The sequence below is a fragment of the Panthera leo genome, chromosome C2, assembly GCF_018350215.1.
Source record: "Panthera leo isolate Ple1 chromosome C2, P.leo_Ple1_pat1.1, whole genome shotgun sequence".
Taxonomy (NCBI): domain Eukaryota; kingdom Metazoa; phylum Chordata; class Mammalia; order Carnivora; family Felidae; genus Panthera; species Panthera leo.
Window position 1 is genome coordinate 13,241,844 of NC_056687.1, and position 14,529 is coordinate 13,256,372.

At 35.8% G+C, this 14,529-nt stretch overlaps 1 protein-coding gene across 6 annotated transcripts in view; it reads left to right on the forward strand.

The window, feature by feature from the left end:
- The window catches only part of SCAF4 (SR-related CTD associated factor 4), a 59,969-nt gene that overhangs the window by 20,250 nt on the left and 25,190 nt on the right, over positions 1 to 14,529 (forward strand). For 5 of the 6 annotated variants that reach the window (XM_042903558.1, XM_042903563.1, XM_042903562.1 and 2 more), the window contains exons 2-8: positions 2,513 to 2,596; positions 3,757 to 3,801; positions 5,546 to 5,707; positions 6,849 to 6,984; positions 7,292 to 7,431; positions 8,042 to 8,218; positions 13,791 to 13,996. In XM_042903558.1, the coding sequence (XP_042759492.1) occupies positions 2,513 to 2,596; positions 3,757 to 3,801; positions 5,546 to 5,707; positions 6,849 to 6,984; positions 7,292 to 7,431; positions 8,042 to 8,218; positions 13,791 to 13,996 (950 nt within the window). The remainder of the gene's footprint in view (positions 1 to 2,512; positions 2,597 to 3,756; positions 3,802 to 5,545; positions 5,708 to 6,848; positions 6,985 to 7,291; positions 7,432 to 8,041; positions 8,219 to 13,790; positions 13,997 to 14,529) is intronic. The other variant, XM_042903559.1, reaches the window with a different exon arrangement.

Consider the following 14,529-nt stretch of genomic DNA (forward strand, 5'->3'; position numbering starts at 1 on the left):
TGCCTGAATTCCAGTAGGCTTCCGGAATTTAAATTCAATGTGTTTCATCATTACTCCTGAGTCAAAACAATGCATATAGACAGGCATAAATGCGTGTTTGATATTTTGTCTGTGTTCCCCATCATACTTAATGATGTGGTATGTATTTAATCAATAAGCAGCATTTTATTAAGGGTATGAGTATGCTCTTGGGAATTGTGAGCTATGAAATCTATAAATTTTAGTTCACACCCATTCCCTGGGCATCATCCAAAACAGATGTTGTAACCCTTTTGAGTATCATCTCAAAACAGGTATAAGAGAATCTGTTAGTTGTTAATGTGAAACTAGATGAATTTATGTACCACTAAACTTAAATCTTCCTTATACATAGTAGTTCACAAATGTTGGTTCCCTCTTCCCAAGTCATCTTTTCTTCCTGAAATGTATTAACATAATACCTTTTTCACTGTCTCTTAGATAATGGGTAGCACTTGAGGTTCTCTTGCTGGTCTTTTGCTTGAATGGTTATACTACTTTATGATATAGTATTTTAATTTTTTTTAACAAGTTATAATTTAAATATAGATTATGGAGCATTTTATCAAAAGGTACACTGATCTGTCTTGTGTGCTCTGTTGGCTGAGTTTTTTTCTATGGCAAGTTGCTTACTGCTGAAATAAGAAGTGCTATTCAGTACATTAAATGAATATTAGCTTTGGCTCAGGCTTCATGAAAATATGATTCTACAAGCTTTTAATTACCAGAGAAGTAGTTTTCACTGTTGTTCTTCCTTAAGATCCATATATAAACTTTTTTGCGTTCCTTTTCTTTGCTTTAAGGTACAGAGAAGGAAATAGAACAGTAATAATAAATTGTCTTAATTCTTCAAAGTTTTTTAACTCATAAATGGTCAGAATATATCCTTTATAAATGCATGCTATATATTTCATTTTTAAAATTTTTAGAATTTTACATTCACGTTTTTAGAACTTTTTTTAATGTTTTATTTTTGAGAGATGGGTGTGCAAGTGGGGGAGGGGCAGAGAAAGATGGAGATTGAGGATCTGAAGCGGCTCTGGGCTGACAGCCTAGAGCCCAGTGCAGGGCTGAGATCATGACCTGACCCAGAGTCAGACACTTAACAGACTGAACCACCCAGGTGCCCTACGTTTTTAGAATTTGCATTTAAGTTGTCCTACTTTACATTATCTTTTATTTTTTTTTAATTTCTCATTAGTTTATATAATCTCAAAGATTACTGTCTCCTTTCTAATTGTTTTCTGTTAGCATTGTTCTCAAGGATAATTTTTATTACATTGGTAAATAATAAAGAATCATGACCTTATTTAGAGAACCACTTTTTTGAAAACAAAATTCCTTTCTTAATGTCTTTGCATTTCTCCTATTTTCTGTATCTTAATACTGCTTATGGAAAAATTCTTTCTCTGCTTAAACCAGAGTTTTAAGTCTTAAGTCTGGTTCTTGTATTGATTGTATCTGTCATTCCATACCTTTTCTAATATTACTGTTACCTGTAGTCCCTTTGTGTCTGTAGTTTTGAAAAGCTGTGAAAATTCTCTGAATTTTTAGGATACCCTACCAGGTAGGACTGTTTACCGTATGAAGAGAGACTTTGTCCTTTAGGTTAGCTTCTTAGTGGTCTAGTAAAGGTCTGTGTCTTTAGAGATTCCATATTTGAAATATCAACATTATTTAGATGAAAATGGAAGGAAATATGATTCATATAAATCCCTGAAACTTACTTCAAAATATGTTTTTAGAAGTCCTAAGTGAGTGTTTTGCCCATGATTAAACAAACAAACAAACAGACAGACAAAGCAGAAGAAGAATTTAAGAAGCTAGATATAAGCTTCTTCGTGTCAGGGTTTTGTCTTTATAACCCACTGTGGGCTCTCATTATGTCTTGGTTCGATTTAAACTTTGGGGGGAAGGAGTATACATGGATGGTTAAATCTCATGGGGAGCACCTGATTGTTGGATTTACTGTCATGGGATTTGTTCAGTATGGTGCCATTTATGGTGCCATTCCTGACTAATCCAAGAAATTGTGAATTCCAGGATTTTAAATGTCTTCCTGATTTAATGAATCTTTCTCCAAAGGAACCTTAGAATTATTTAAAGTTCTCTAAAATCTCAGTAAGGTTTGCATTAAATATTGAGTCAGACTATAGCTCTCAGTCCAGGAACATGGTATGTTTCTGTTCAAATCATTTTTGAGTTCTTCAGCAAAACTTTGTAATTATTTTAGTTACAGATTTTGTAAATTTCTTCATGTTTTTTTTTTTTTTCTTCTTTGCTAATGTTTAATATTGTTTCCCCACTGTATTTTCTTAGTGGTGATGCAGGTTATATAGAAAAGTGCTTGGATTTTCTTTACTAGCTAAAATCTTAAACTTAGTTTCAAAAGTTTGTTATTCTTTTAGTTAATAAATTACAGTGTCTTTGTAGAACTGGGAATTGACTTCTAACTTTACCTTTAATTTTTAAATTATTATTATTTTTTTTTAAGCTCTTTTCACTTATGGATATGAAACCTCCCATCTCTCGAGCCAAGATGATTCTTATCACTAAAGCTGCTATTAAAGCTATTAAGGTAAGAATAAAATATATTTAATTTGAAAAATGTTTTTGGAAATTTTGAAAATATTGTTAAACATGAGAATTCAACCTGTTAGTTTAGGCCTGAATCAGAGAGCAGTAACTAGCTTTTGCTGAAGGTGTATGATAATAAAGTACAGTGTATTTGCGTTGTAACATATTATTTCAAAACCTGCTTTTTTCCTTTTGTTCTATAGTATCTCCCCTTTATATTGTTTCAAGCTTTGTTGAGGTATAATTGACAAATAAAATCGAATATATTTAAGAATAGAATTGAACAGAACAGAACATGATGGTTTGGGGCTCCTGGGTGGCTCAGTTGGTTCAGCACTTGACTCTTGATTTTGGCTTGGGTCATGATCTCACATTTGTGAGATCGAGCCCTGCGTCAGGCTCTGCACTGAGTGATTTTTTTGGGATTCTCTCTCTTTCTCTCAAAATTGTTTAACATTAAAAAGAAAAGAGGGACATGATAGTTTGATACATACATACATTATGAAATGGTTAACACAGTCAAGCTAATTAGCACGTCTGTTGCCTCACATAGTTGCCTGTGTATGTGTGTGTGAGAGAGAGAGAGACTGACTCAGAAAGTTGAATTAACTGAAATGGAGAGTAAAATCAAAGGTGTTTCTGTTATTTTATTACACTGTTCTTATCCCTCATAAAGTTGCTTGATAAACTGCTTTATTAAGGCTTATTGATTAAAAATCTAAGAAAAGGAACTTCTTTTCCAAGGGAGGGGGGTGTAGTTTCTGTGTTATTTATTTATTTCATGTTTGTTTATATATTTGGAAAGAGAGTGTGTGAGTAGGGGAGGGGCAGAGAGAGACCCAAATAGGCTCTCCCTTATCAGCGCAGAGTCAGACGAGGAGCTTAATCCCACTAACCATGAGATGATGACCTGGGCCTAAATCCAGAGTCGGACGGTCAGCTGACTGAGCCAGCCAGGCACCCTAGTAGTTTCTGTTTTACTTAATTTCTCTCTGATTTATATTCACTTGTTGACTAAGGATTATGTCTCATGGTTCACTCACTATTATCTTGAAAATTATTCAGATTTTGCAAATTTTAAGGTTTCAAGTATTTTCTAATTATATTACTGAAAATGTGGAAATATGTAGACTATAGTAATTTTCTTCTAATTCTTTTCAGCTTTATAAGCATGTAGTTCAAATAGTAGAAAAGTTCATCAAAAAGGTAACTATTCATTTCATTATTACCTCATTTTAGTTATCAGTATTTGTAATTTACTTTTTTCATTGTAATCTGGATGCTTGCTTTTATTTTTTTTATTTTTTAAAATTTTTTTAATGTTTTTATTTATTTTTGAGACAGAGAGAGATAGGGCATGAGCAGGGGAGGGGCAGAGAGAAAGGGAGACACAGGATCCAAAGCAGGCTCCAGGCTCTGAGCTGTCAGCACAGAGCCCGACGTGGGGCTCAAACTCATGGACTGTGAGAACATGACCTGAGCTGAAGTCGGATGCTTAACCGACTGAGCCACCCGGGCGCCCCTGGATGCTTACTTTTAAACCCACTCTACAAAAAAAAGTTGTCACTAGGCTTGAGTTTGTTTTTAAACAAAACAAAACCAAATTTATAGCAGTACTGTTGACTGAGCACTGAGTGTGAGGTAGGTACTCAGCCAGTCTTTTGTACTGTGCTGGATGCTTCCCTGACATTCCTCCCCTGCTGTTTGCCCTGTCTGCTTTGTTGACATTTAACTAATCCTGGAGTATTTCAAATGAAATCACTTTGTAAAGTTTTTCTTTCTAATTTTTTTCTGCTTCTGTCATAATTAAATCATTTTTCAGTTTCACAGTTGTATCTGGTTTTATAACCATGTGATTAGCACACATCTGTCTCACCAGAGGACTGAGAACGGATACTTAAACCTCTCTGTCTTCTTCCCCAACCTGGAGCTGTATCGTGTGGTATATACTAATAAATGTGTGTGGCATTGTCTTTGATCCATGGCCTTTGAATACTAGCTAATAGATGAGAATTAGAGTCCCAGTAGATCAAAAAAATGGCCAGTAGAAGTTTTTATAGTAGCACATCAAAGTGTAAATAAGTAAAAGAGAAAAAAATTAAAATTACCTGCATGCCACCACCCCAAATGACTTTGATATTTATATCTGGATCTACTCATTTTTTAATTGTGTACATGTACATTCATAAAAGGGAAAATGGTGACATTGATAACCTGTTTTTCTCCACTAAATTTATCATAAACATCTGTAGAGTATTCCATCACATGATTGTTTCCAAAGTTTATCCAGCTGGTTCTGTGTTGTTAGACGTTTCACTTCAGTGGCTGTCCTTAAAGAGAAAATTAGATGCATCTTAATTGTTTTCCTTATGGTAAATTTCTAGACGTAGAATGGTTGGATCAAATAAGGCTTTGCTTTTATTGCTAAATCATCTTCCAGAAAGATTGTGCCACCAGAAATGTATATAAATGTCTCTTTTCTTATTGATTTGATAAGACAAAAATGGTATCTCCTTTTAGCTTTTGTTTTCGCTGGTACTATGCTTTAGTAGAATTAAAATTGATGCTATTAAAATTATCTTTTTGATAATTTCAAAAGGCAAAAATTATTTTTTAATCAGGATAAGTTGGAGTAGGAGGTATCATAATAAGTGGATTTGTATGGAAGTGGCTTAGGGATTGGTAAAGTAATGTTGATTCCAGGAAATTGTGGGGAGATAGAAGGATCAGAGGGCAATGTAAATTATTGGGGATTTGAAGTATCAAGATAATTGATTGTTCTGTATGGGTTTGTGAACTTTGACAAGCTAGCCAATAAGAGCTAAATATTCAGGCGCTTTCTAAATAGAAACACTCATTGGATATATAGAATTCTATGAAAGGGAGATAAATGCGTGTCAAATTGTGATTTTGCTTTTCTTGTATTGACTTTACATTTTTACCTTTGTAGTGTAAACCAGAGTACAAGGTTCCAGGATTATATGTAATTGACTCAATTGTGCGACAGTCTCGTCATCAGTTTGGAACTGATAAAGATGTTTTTGGGCCAAGATTCTCTAAAAACATAACTGCCACATTCCAATATTTATATCTTTGTCCATCTGAAGATAAGGTATAGTAAAAATCATTTTTACGTTAAAACTTGTTATTTCTATATTTATTTGAATCTGTTTATATTATGTATTTGAAATGTACTGTACTATTAGAATTATGTGGTGGTCTCTGAACTTGAAACAAAATCCAGTGTTTCCTGTTGTGGTCATCTCATGTTTAATCTAATTTCTTGTGAAGTTCTTCAGGAATGTTGTACTGTTGAAAAAGGACCACCATCTTACTTTAAAGAAGACATTGTTGGAAAGATTTACTTGTAGTTGAGTGATAAATTCTACAGTGGAGGAAGGCAGTACTCCTCTCATATTGTTGCTTATTGCAGAAGAAAGGGACCAATCATTGATGGCTTTCTCCTGCCTGTAGAGATGCTAGAGCATAAATGGTATTCATTAGCAATCAGACTACAGTATTTCATTCCTTGTATTTATAGCTGATTTTACTATGTACTGTTGAAAGGTAGAAAAACTTTACGGACATTTATAGTAGAACTCCCAGTAGGTGGGAGAAATACACTGCTAAATCTACTCAGAATAATGAAGAATGAGGACATTTACAGTAAATAGTATATAAATTTGAGTGTTGTAGATATTGTATTTATGTTCTTGGAGGAGTATTCTTAGGGGATAAGTATACAGGAGAAAAGATCATATCTTGAGTAGGACATAAGAGTTATTCCCATGAATAACACATCTCTGGCTCTCCATATTTATTGGTCCATAAGATTACTTACCTATCAGTTACAGATCAGTTTCGTAAATATTCTGTTATAATTATCCTGAAGAAATCCTTCTTCACTTCATTTACTTTCCTCAGATAACTTTTTTTTGTCGGTGATGGCATTTTTTTGTAATCATAAATGAAATGAAAACTTCAAATACATTTTTTATTATATTTGGATTATCCAGGTTATATTTCTTTTCTGATTCTTCCCCCCCCCCCTTTTTTTCCCTTCTTTGTTTTTTACTTTATCAGAGTAGTTTTTAACCAGGTTGTAATTCTGAAGATAACTTTTTTTTTCTGTTTGTGAAACAGATTTAGTACAGAAATACTAGCCTTGGGATTTTTTTTTTTTTTAGTAAGAGGTATAATACATTATTTATGCAAATATTTATTGTATATTCATGTTTTGTTACACATAACAGAGTAAAATAGTTCGCGTGCTGAACCTTTGGCAAAAAAATGGAGTATTCAAAATTGAAATTATTCAGCCTCTTTTGGACATGGCAGCAGGGACTAGTAATGCCGCTCCAGTACCAGAAAATGTTACTAATAATGAAGGTATGGTCAAATATATCTGTGAGCTTAGAAAATGTTACAACTTTTTCTGTGTGTGAAGTTTGAAGTCTGTTTGTACTGGTGGAATTTTTCCATAAAAAAGAAATTGGAAGTTATGGTTTACTTTCCATAATTCTTACTTCTAGTAAAAATATGCTCTTTCAGTATTTGCTGTAGTACCATGATCTGTGTTTTTACTATATATTAAAATGAATGGAATGTTGTTATAGTAAAAAAGCTTAATGGAGTTCAAAAAGGAAAATGTGTAGATTAAAGTTTTTGTAGGTCTTAATGACCTTTTCTTTTTTAGGCTCACCTCCACCTCCAGTTAAAGTTTCTTCTGAACCCCCCCAAGCCACTACAAACTCTGTACCGTCTGTACCGCAGTTGCCTAGCTCTGATGCTTTTGCTGCTGTGGCCCAACTGTTTCAGACAACTCAAGGTCAACAGGTAAACTACCTGTCTGGAGATTAAATTCCTTGCAGTTAGGTACTATTGTCAGTTTTGATTTTCCTTGCCTAACTAGTGAGGACATTCAAGGGAGGAAATATTTCTACTTTTCACCTGGAAAAGCCTTCAGTAGGAAGGTAATGGAATAGGGATAAATGGAGAAGACGTGGGAAGGTGAAAAATAAGGGAGCCACATACTGAGAAATGGCAATACCTCTTTGAAGAGAACCTCAGAACTGCTGACTGGTTGGTATTGTTGCTCGTAATTGTAGCATTTCCAATTAACTTCAAAATTATTTGGATTGGAGGTGAATTTTACATTTTTCTAGAAAACGTTCATTTACCTTGTTTACAGTTCAGTGTATTTTCTCTTTTTGACCATCATTTTCTGCCTTTGGGGTGTCAGCATATATTTTTAACCTTAAGTGACCCCAATCCCTGATATTTACAACAGACTTAACCATTACTAAAAGGTGTTTTCTTTTTCCAGTTTACTTTGTGCCTACGCTATTTTGAGTCACCTTTAAGAATTTTTTCTCTTCAGTAAATTAACTTTTGATACTATGATTATACTTTGCTATGTGGTTTATCAGTTTTCCCATTTTTTAAGCTTCAGCAGATCCTTCAGACTTTTCAGCAACCTCCAAAACCACAGTCTCCCGCCATTGACAATGCTGTGATGGCGCAGGTCCAGGCTATCACGGCTCAGTTAAAGACGGCTCCTGCACAGCCACCTGAACAAAAAGCTGCTTTCCCCCCGCCTGAGCAAAAAACTGCATTTGACAAGGTAGGCTTCACTCAATGACCCACCTTAACCGTTTAGACCACTCAATTTGGAATGTGGAAGTTACTTCTTCTCTACTTTCTCTCTAGATTGTTCATTTTGTTGTTTTTTGGTTGGAGGAATTTTCCCCCTCAATATCAAAACATTGATTATTTTTCCTGGTTATAAATGTAATATATACTCATTACAAAAATTTCCAGTAAAAAGGAAATGGAAAAGAAAACAGGAAAGCTTTCACCGTTAACCCCCATACTTGGGAGATAACTACTCTCTTCCGAACTAATTTCCCATGGATATATTTTTCTTTATTGGTCATAATATGTTTGTATGTCACAATAGGTAATATTATAAATGTTAAAAATATAAATTATAAATATTATAAAGAAAATATATACAGTTTTTAACTTGTTTTTATCTTAATCTTCTTATTTCTTTGTTGTTAAGGTTAGTAGATTTAGTTCTACATTTTTACTGAGTGCTTATTAGGGATATTCTATTACATCTGTGTGTCACAGTTTAGCCATTCCTCTATTGATAGACAATTAAGTTACCTTGTGCTTTTTGCTGTTAAAACTTAGTTACAATATGTATAACTTGTGAGTTTTGTTCAGTGTCTTCCAACTTTGTTGGCCATAGGCATATTTAAGGAGCTGAGCTAGTAAGGGCATAGATATGCTGAATTTGCACAGCTTAGAGCTTCCCATTGAAATGTTAACTCAAGCAACTCTATCTTAGCTGTTTTATGTCTTGTGTATTTATTGGGTTTATGACTATATAAACTTTGATTTCATCTTACAGGTCTCACTGCAAAAGCAAAAATATTTGAAAACCCTAGAACGAAGTGATAATTTTTAATCATCTCTAAAATTTTTTTATTCTTTCCAGATTTTAATTTTAAGATATAATAACTTTATTGCTGGTAGTCCAAATTAAGAATCCATTTTGGGGGTGCCTGGGTAGCTCAGTTGATTAAGTGTCCGACTCAATCTTAGCTCATGTCTTGATCTCAGAATTGTGGGTTTAAGTCCTGCGTTGGGCTCTGCACTGGGCATGAAGCCCACTTAAACAAAAAAGAATGCATTTGGTATATACTGGTTGTCATTATATCTTAGTGATTTATGAACAACTACTGTTTAAAAGAAGTTTGAATAGTGGCACCTGGGTGGCTCAGTCAGTTAAGCGTCCACTTCTTGATTTTGGCTCAGGTCATGATCTCATGGTTCAGGAGTCTGAGCCCCGCATTGGGCTCTTCACTGGCAGAGTGGAGCCTGCTTGGGATTCTTTCTTTCTCTCTGCCCTTCCCCTGCTCGTGCACGCTCTCTCTCAAAACAAATAACATACATAAGTAGAAAAGGAATACATGCTAATAGGGAAAAAAATTGCAAACAGGAAGCTCTAAAGTAAAAAGGGAAGCAATTCTCTGCTTTGAACAGATTTGTGTTTGCTCTTTCAGAGTTTAGGAAAACTCTCCCCGCTTGGATTTTTTTTTTTTTTTTTTTTTTTTTTTAATATTTTGGTAGTTTTGGGGCGCCTGGGTGGCGCAGTCGGTTAAGCGTCCGACTTCAGCCAGGTCACGATCTCGCGGTCCGTGAGTTCGAGCCCCGCGTCAGGCTCTGGGCTGATGGCTCGCAGCCTGGAGCCTGTTTCCGATTCTGTGTCTCCCTCTCTCTCTGACCCTCCCCCGTTCATGCTCTGTCTCTCTCTGTCCCAAAAATAAATAAAAAACGTTGAAAAAAAAAAATTAAAAAAAAAATATTTTGGTAGTTTTATATTTTTGTTTTCTATGTTTGTCTCTTCATTCCATCTGGAACCTAGTTTAGAATATGGTTCAAGACAGTTAAATCTCGAATTTTTTGGAAATAGCCAATTCTCCCTCACTATTTTTGTCATAACACTGAATTCTCATTTGTTTCTGTGTCTATTTGTGGACATTAGGATTCTATTGTGCGCAGCTAATATGTTTATTTCTGTATCATAACAATTTAAATACTTGCAACTTCTATACTATATTCTGTATCTCATTTCCAAGTATCACACATACACACACACGCACACACGCACACACACACGCACCCCGCTCTGCTTCTTTTTCAGACTTTCTTTGGCATATGTATTAATCTGTATTCTCCAGGGGAAAATACTGCTTACACACACACATAGAGGGAAAGGGGAGAAAGAGAGATTGGTTGATTTTTAAGAAATTATTTGACTCAGTTGTGGAGGCTGGCAAATTTGAAATTTGTAGGGCAGAAGGCAGGCTGGAAATTTATTAGGTAAGAGTTAATGTTACAGTTTTGAGTCTGAATTCTACAGAGCAAGTTTTCTATGTTGCTGTCTTGGGAATTCCTTGTTCAAGAAACCTAAGTTCTTACTCTTAAGGCCTTCAACTGAGTGGTTGAGGCCCACCCACATTATGGAGGGTATTTCTTTATTCAAATGCTATTAATTGTTAATCACATTTTTAAAAGACCTTCACAGGAACATCTAGATGAATATTTGACCAAACAACTAGGCACCCTAACCTAGTCAAATTGGTACAGTTAACCATTACAGCATACTTTTTCAAGATGAACATGGGGCGCCTGGGTGGCTCAGTCGGTTAAGCGTCCGACTTCAGCTCAGGTCATGATCTCACGGTTCGTGAGTTTGAGCCCCGTGTTGGGCTCTGTGCTGACAGCTCAGGTCCTCGAGCCTGCTTTGGATTCTGTGTCTCCCTCTCTCTCTGCCCTTCCCCTGCTCATGATCTGTCTCTCTCTGTCTCAAAAATAAATAAAATATTTTTTTAAAAAATCTTTAAAAAAAAAAGATGAAATTTAGCATAAATTTTAAAATGTATTAATTTAAGAAGTGCCAAGAGCTTCTTATACTGCATCTCTATTAACATCATTTTTCATTTAAGTCTTATTCAATTATTGCTTCATTTATTCTTAAGGTATTTAGTCCTTTTTCATGTTTGTTTCTTTTAAGTGGTCGTGTTATTAAACACTTAGTTTTCTAATAGGTTCTCTGAGATTTCTGGTTAGCTACTAAATTTGACTTTTCCTCGTCAACATCTATGCCTGTTTCTTTTTCTTATTGTATTGGGGGCTAGGACTTCCAAAAAAAATGTTGAATAACAGTAATGCTAATGGAGTCCTTATTTTTTTGTTGTTAATTTGAATTGTAATTCCTCTAGTGTTTCACCCCAAGTGGGTTGGTTGGTCAGTGTTTATTAGTTGCATGAAGTTTAGAAAAAGAAATTCTGTGCTTTTCCTTTGACTAAAAGGTCTGTTTTAAGCTAGTAGAACAGCTTGACTGGGAACAATTTATTTCAGGTGCTTCATGGATCTTCAGTTTCCTAAAAAGCAACAAAAAAATGCCTTTTTGGATGGATTTCAGTTTAATTATTTAATTGCTTCAAATCTTCTTCCAAAGCATTAGGTATAGATCTTAAAACTTTAAAGAACATATCTATATGTGAGGGGTGCTAAGCATCCAGCTCATGGTTTTGGCTCAAGTCATGATCTCATGGTTCGTGAGATCAAGTCCCGAGTTGGGCTCCGTGCTGACAGTGAGGAGCCTGCTTGCGACTTTCTCTCCCTGTCTCTGCTCCTCTCCCTGCTCACTCGAGCATATGTGCTCACTCTCTCTTTCTCTGAATAAACTTGAAAAGAACATATCTGTGTGTGTGATAAATGGCAAAGACCATGGGTTTTGTTTTTCGTAGACAGTTTAGACCTTAGTTTTAAGTTTGATTCCTATTATTGATACTGACTCTGTCTTGGTACTTAGTCCCTTAAATATTCAGTGTGCAGCACTGCAAAATAGTGATGGTAATACCTACGCTTTACTATTGCTGTGGGGGTTAAACATACTAATGCGTGTGAAACAGCATAGTGTGCTGGTCATAATTAGATTGCTCAATATAATAAGAACTTTTAATGACATGGCCTAGAATTACAAAGAAACACAGTGTTGTCCAAGAAGGGGACTTCCCATCCTAATTTAGAAATCTGTTGTGCAGTAAAGTAGAACCATTATTTTTAGGCAGAACTGGCATGAAACAACTCAGATTTAAGAATTTGAAGTTGAAAATCCATGACAAGAATGGACACAGCTTGAGGGGAAAGTCTACCTGTTGAATGCCAGAGACTGAGAACTTTGAAGTCAAAAGAACAGTTCTACATTCCAGTTCTTCCATTCACTGACTGTGCAGTCTTAGTAATGATTCTTAATCCCCTATACCTTAGATTCCTTGTCTATAAAAAGAAGAAACTGTACCTAAATTATGTCTACATTGCAGGCTTCTTGTGAAGTCATGAAGTATCATGTAGATAGTAAGACACAGTAGATAGTAATAGAATTAGTAGTAGGTGTTTATGGTGTTACCTTTCTTCCTTTCTGAACGGATGTAATCATTTTTTTTTTTTTTTTAGTGTTTATTCATTTGTTTTGAAAGAGGAAGAGAGAAACCCAGGCAGGCTCTGCATTGTCAATGCTGAGCCCGATGCTGGCTCAGTCTCATGAATCCTGACATCATGTGCTGAGCCGAAATCAAGAGTTGTATGCTTAACTGACTAAGCCACCCAGATGTCCTCGTAATCTTATTTTTAAATGCCTCTTCTTCTAGACATGATCTTGTGAAGTGCTGGGGTTCTTTCCTTTCTTCTTTTTTTAATGTTTCTGGTAATCTGTCATGTGCTGTGAAATTTTAAGGAAGAAGCTAGTGCCTAGGTAGTAAGTTCTTCATGGCCCTGTCTATACCATTCTCTTTTTTTCTTTGTCGTATTAGTATGTTCTTATGCAAGCAGTACATGGACATTTTTTATAGGCATTTACAGTCATTTGATAAGACAGTCTTAGTACATTTTACAGTTAATTGAAAACGTACACCCATTTTCTTTCTTTCTTTTTTTTCTTTTCTAAGTTTATTTATATTGAGAGAGCACATACAGGTTGGGGAGGGGCAGAGAGAGAGAGGGAGAGAGATAATCCCAAGCAGGCTTTGCACTGACACAGGGCTCGATCTCACGAATGGTGATATCATGACCTGAGCCAAAATCAAGGGGACACTTAACCGACTGAGCCACCCAGGTGCCCCTGTACACCCATTTTCATGTGTGCCAAGTTCCCAAAGTTTTTGGTCTGTGAAAGAGAATATTTTAATAAAATATTTATAGTGCTAAGTTAACTATAAAATAAGCATATAGAAAATAATCAGAAGACAACACTGCATTTAAGTTGAGGAAGAAAAGCAGACTGAAAAATTGTCTTTTTCAGATGGGATTTGTATGGAAATTATCTGTAAACCAAGGTCCTAAGGGGCCAGTGGGAACGTGAGATTGTACATGACAACACAGTGGCATCATAGATGATAGTAAACGTCTGTTGTTTTTATAAAGTCTTCTGTGCGGTGTATCCCAATCTCAATTTTAAAACGGAATATGGAGGGCGCCTGGCTGGCTCAGCCAGTAGAGCATGCGACTCTTGATCTTAGGGTTGGGAGTTCAAGCCCCATGTTGAGGATAGAGCTGATTTTTAGAAAATAAGCAAAAATATTAAAAAATAAAATGGAATATTGGCATCCATATTCCAGAAGCTTCTTGATAGATTTGATTATGATGATGAGCCAGAAGCTGTGGAAGAATCAAAGAAAGAAGATGCTGCTGCCGCCGCCGCCGCCGCTGCCGCCGCCGCTGCTGCCGCCGCCGCCGCCACGGCACCTGCTGTAGCTGTTGCACCAGCACCTGCTGCTGCCACACCGGCTGCCACGCCTGCCGCTTCCCCTCCTCAGGCACCCTTGTAAGTGTCTTTTTTTCTGTTCCACAGGGGATTCAGTGGGAAACATGATGCAAGTAGAGTTGGCCCTTGCACAGCGTGGTGTTGAGGTGATGACCCACGCACAGTCAAAAGTCCATGGTAGAACTTTGCCTCCCCCAAAACTTATGTAGCCTACTGTTGACCGGAAGCCTAACCGGTAACATGAACAGTTGAGTAACGCATATTTTGTATGTTGTGTGTATTACGTACTGCGTTCTTCCAATAAAGTAAGCTAAAGAAAAGACCATGTTAAAATCATAAGGAAAATATGTTTACGGTACTGCACTGTCGACAAAAAAATCTGTGAATAAGGGGACTCACACAGTTAAAGGTGATGTTGTTCAAGGGTCAGCTATAACTTTAGTAACAAAATCACTTTTCATATAGTTTTTTAAAATTATATTTTGGGTTTTCTCTTGGGAGGAGATCCTGTCAGATTTACAGTTAAAAATGGCTTTTATGTTGGGAATAATGCTGAATATATAAATTAATGTGGGCAAGTACCTGATTCGGTA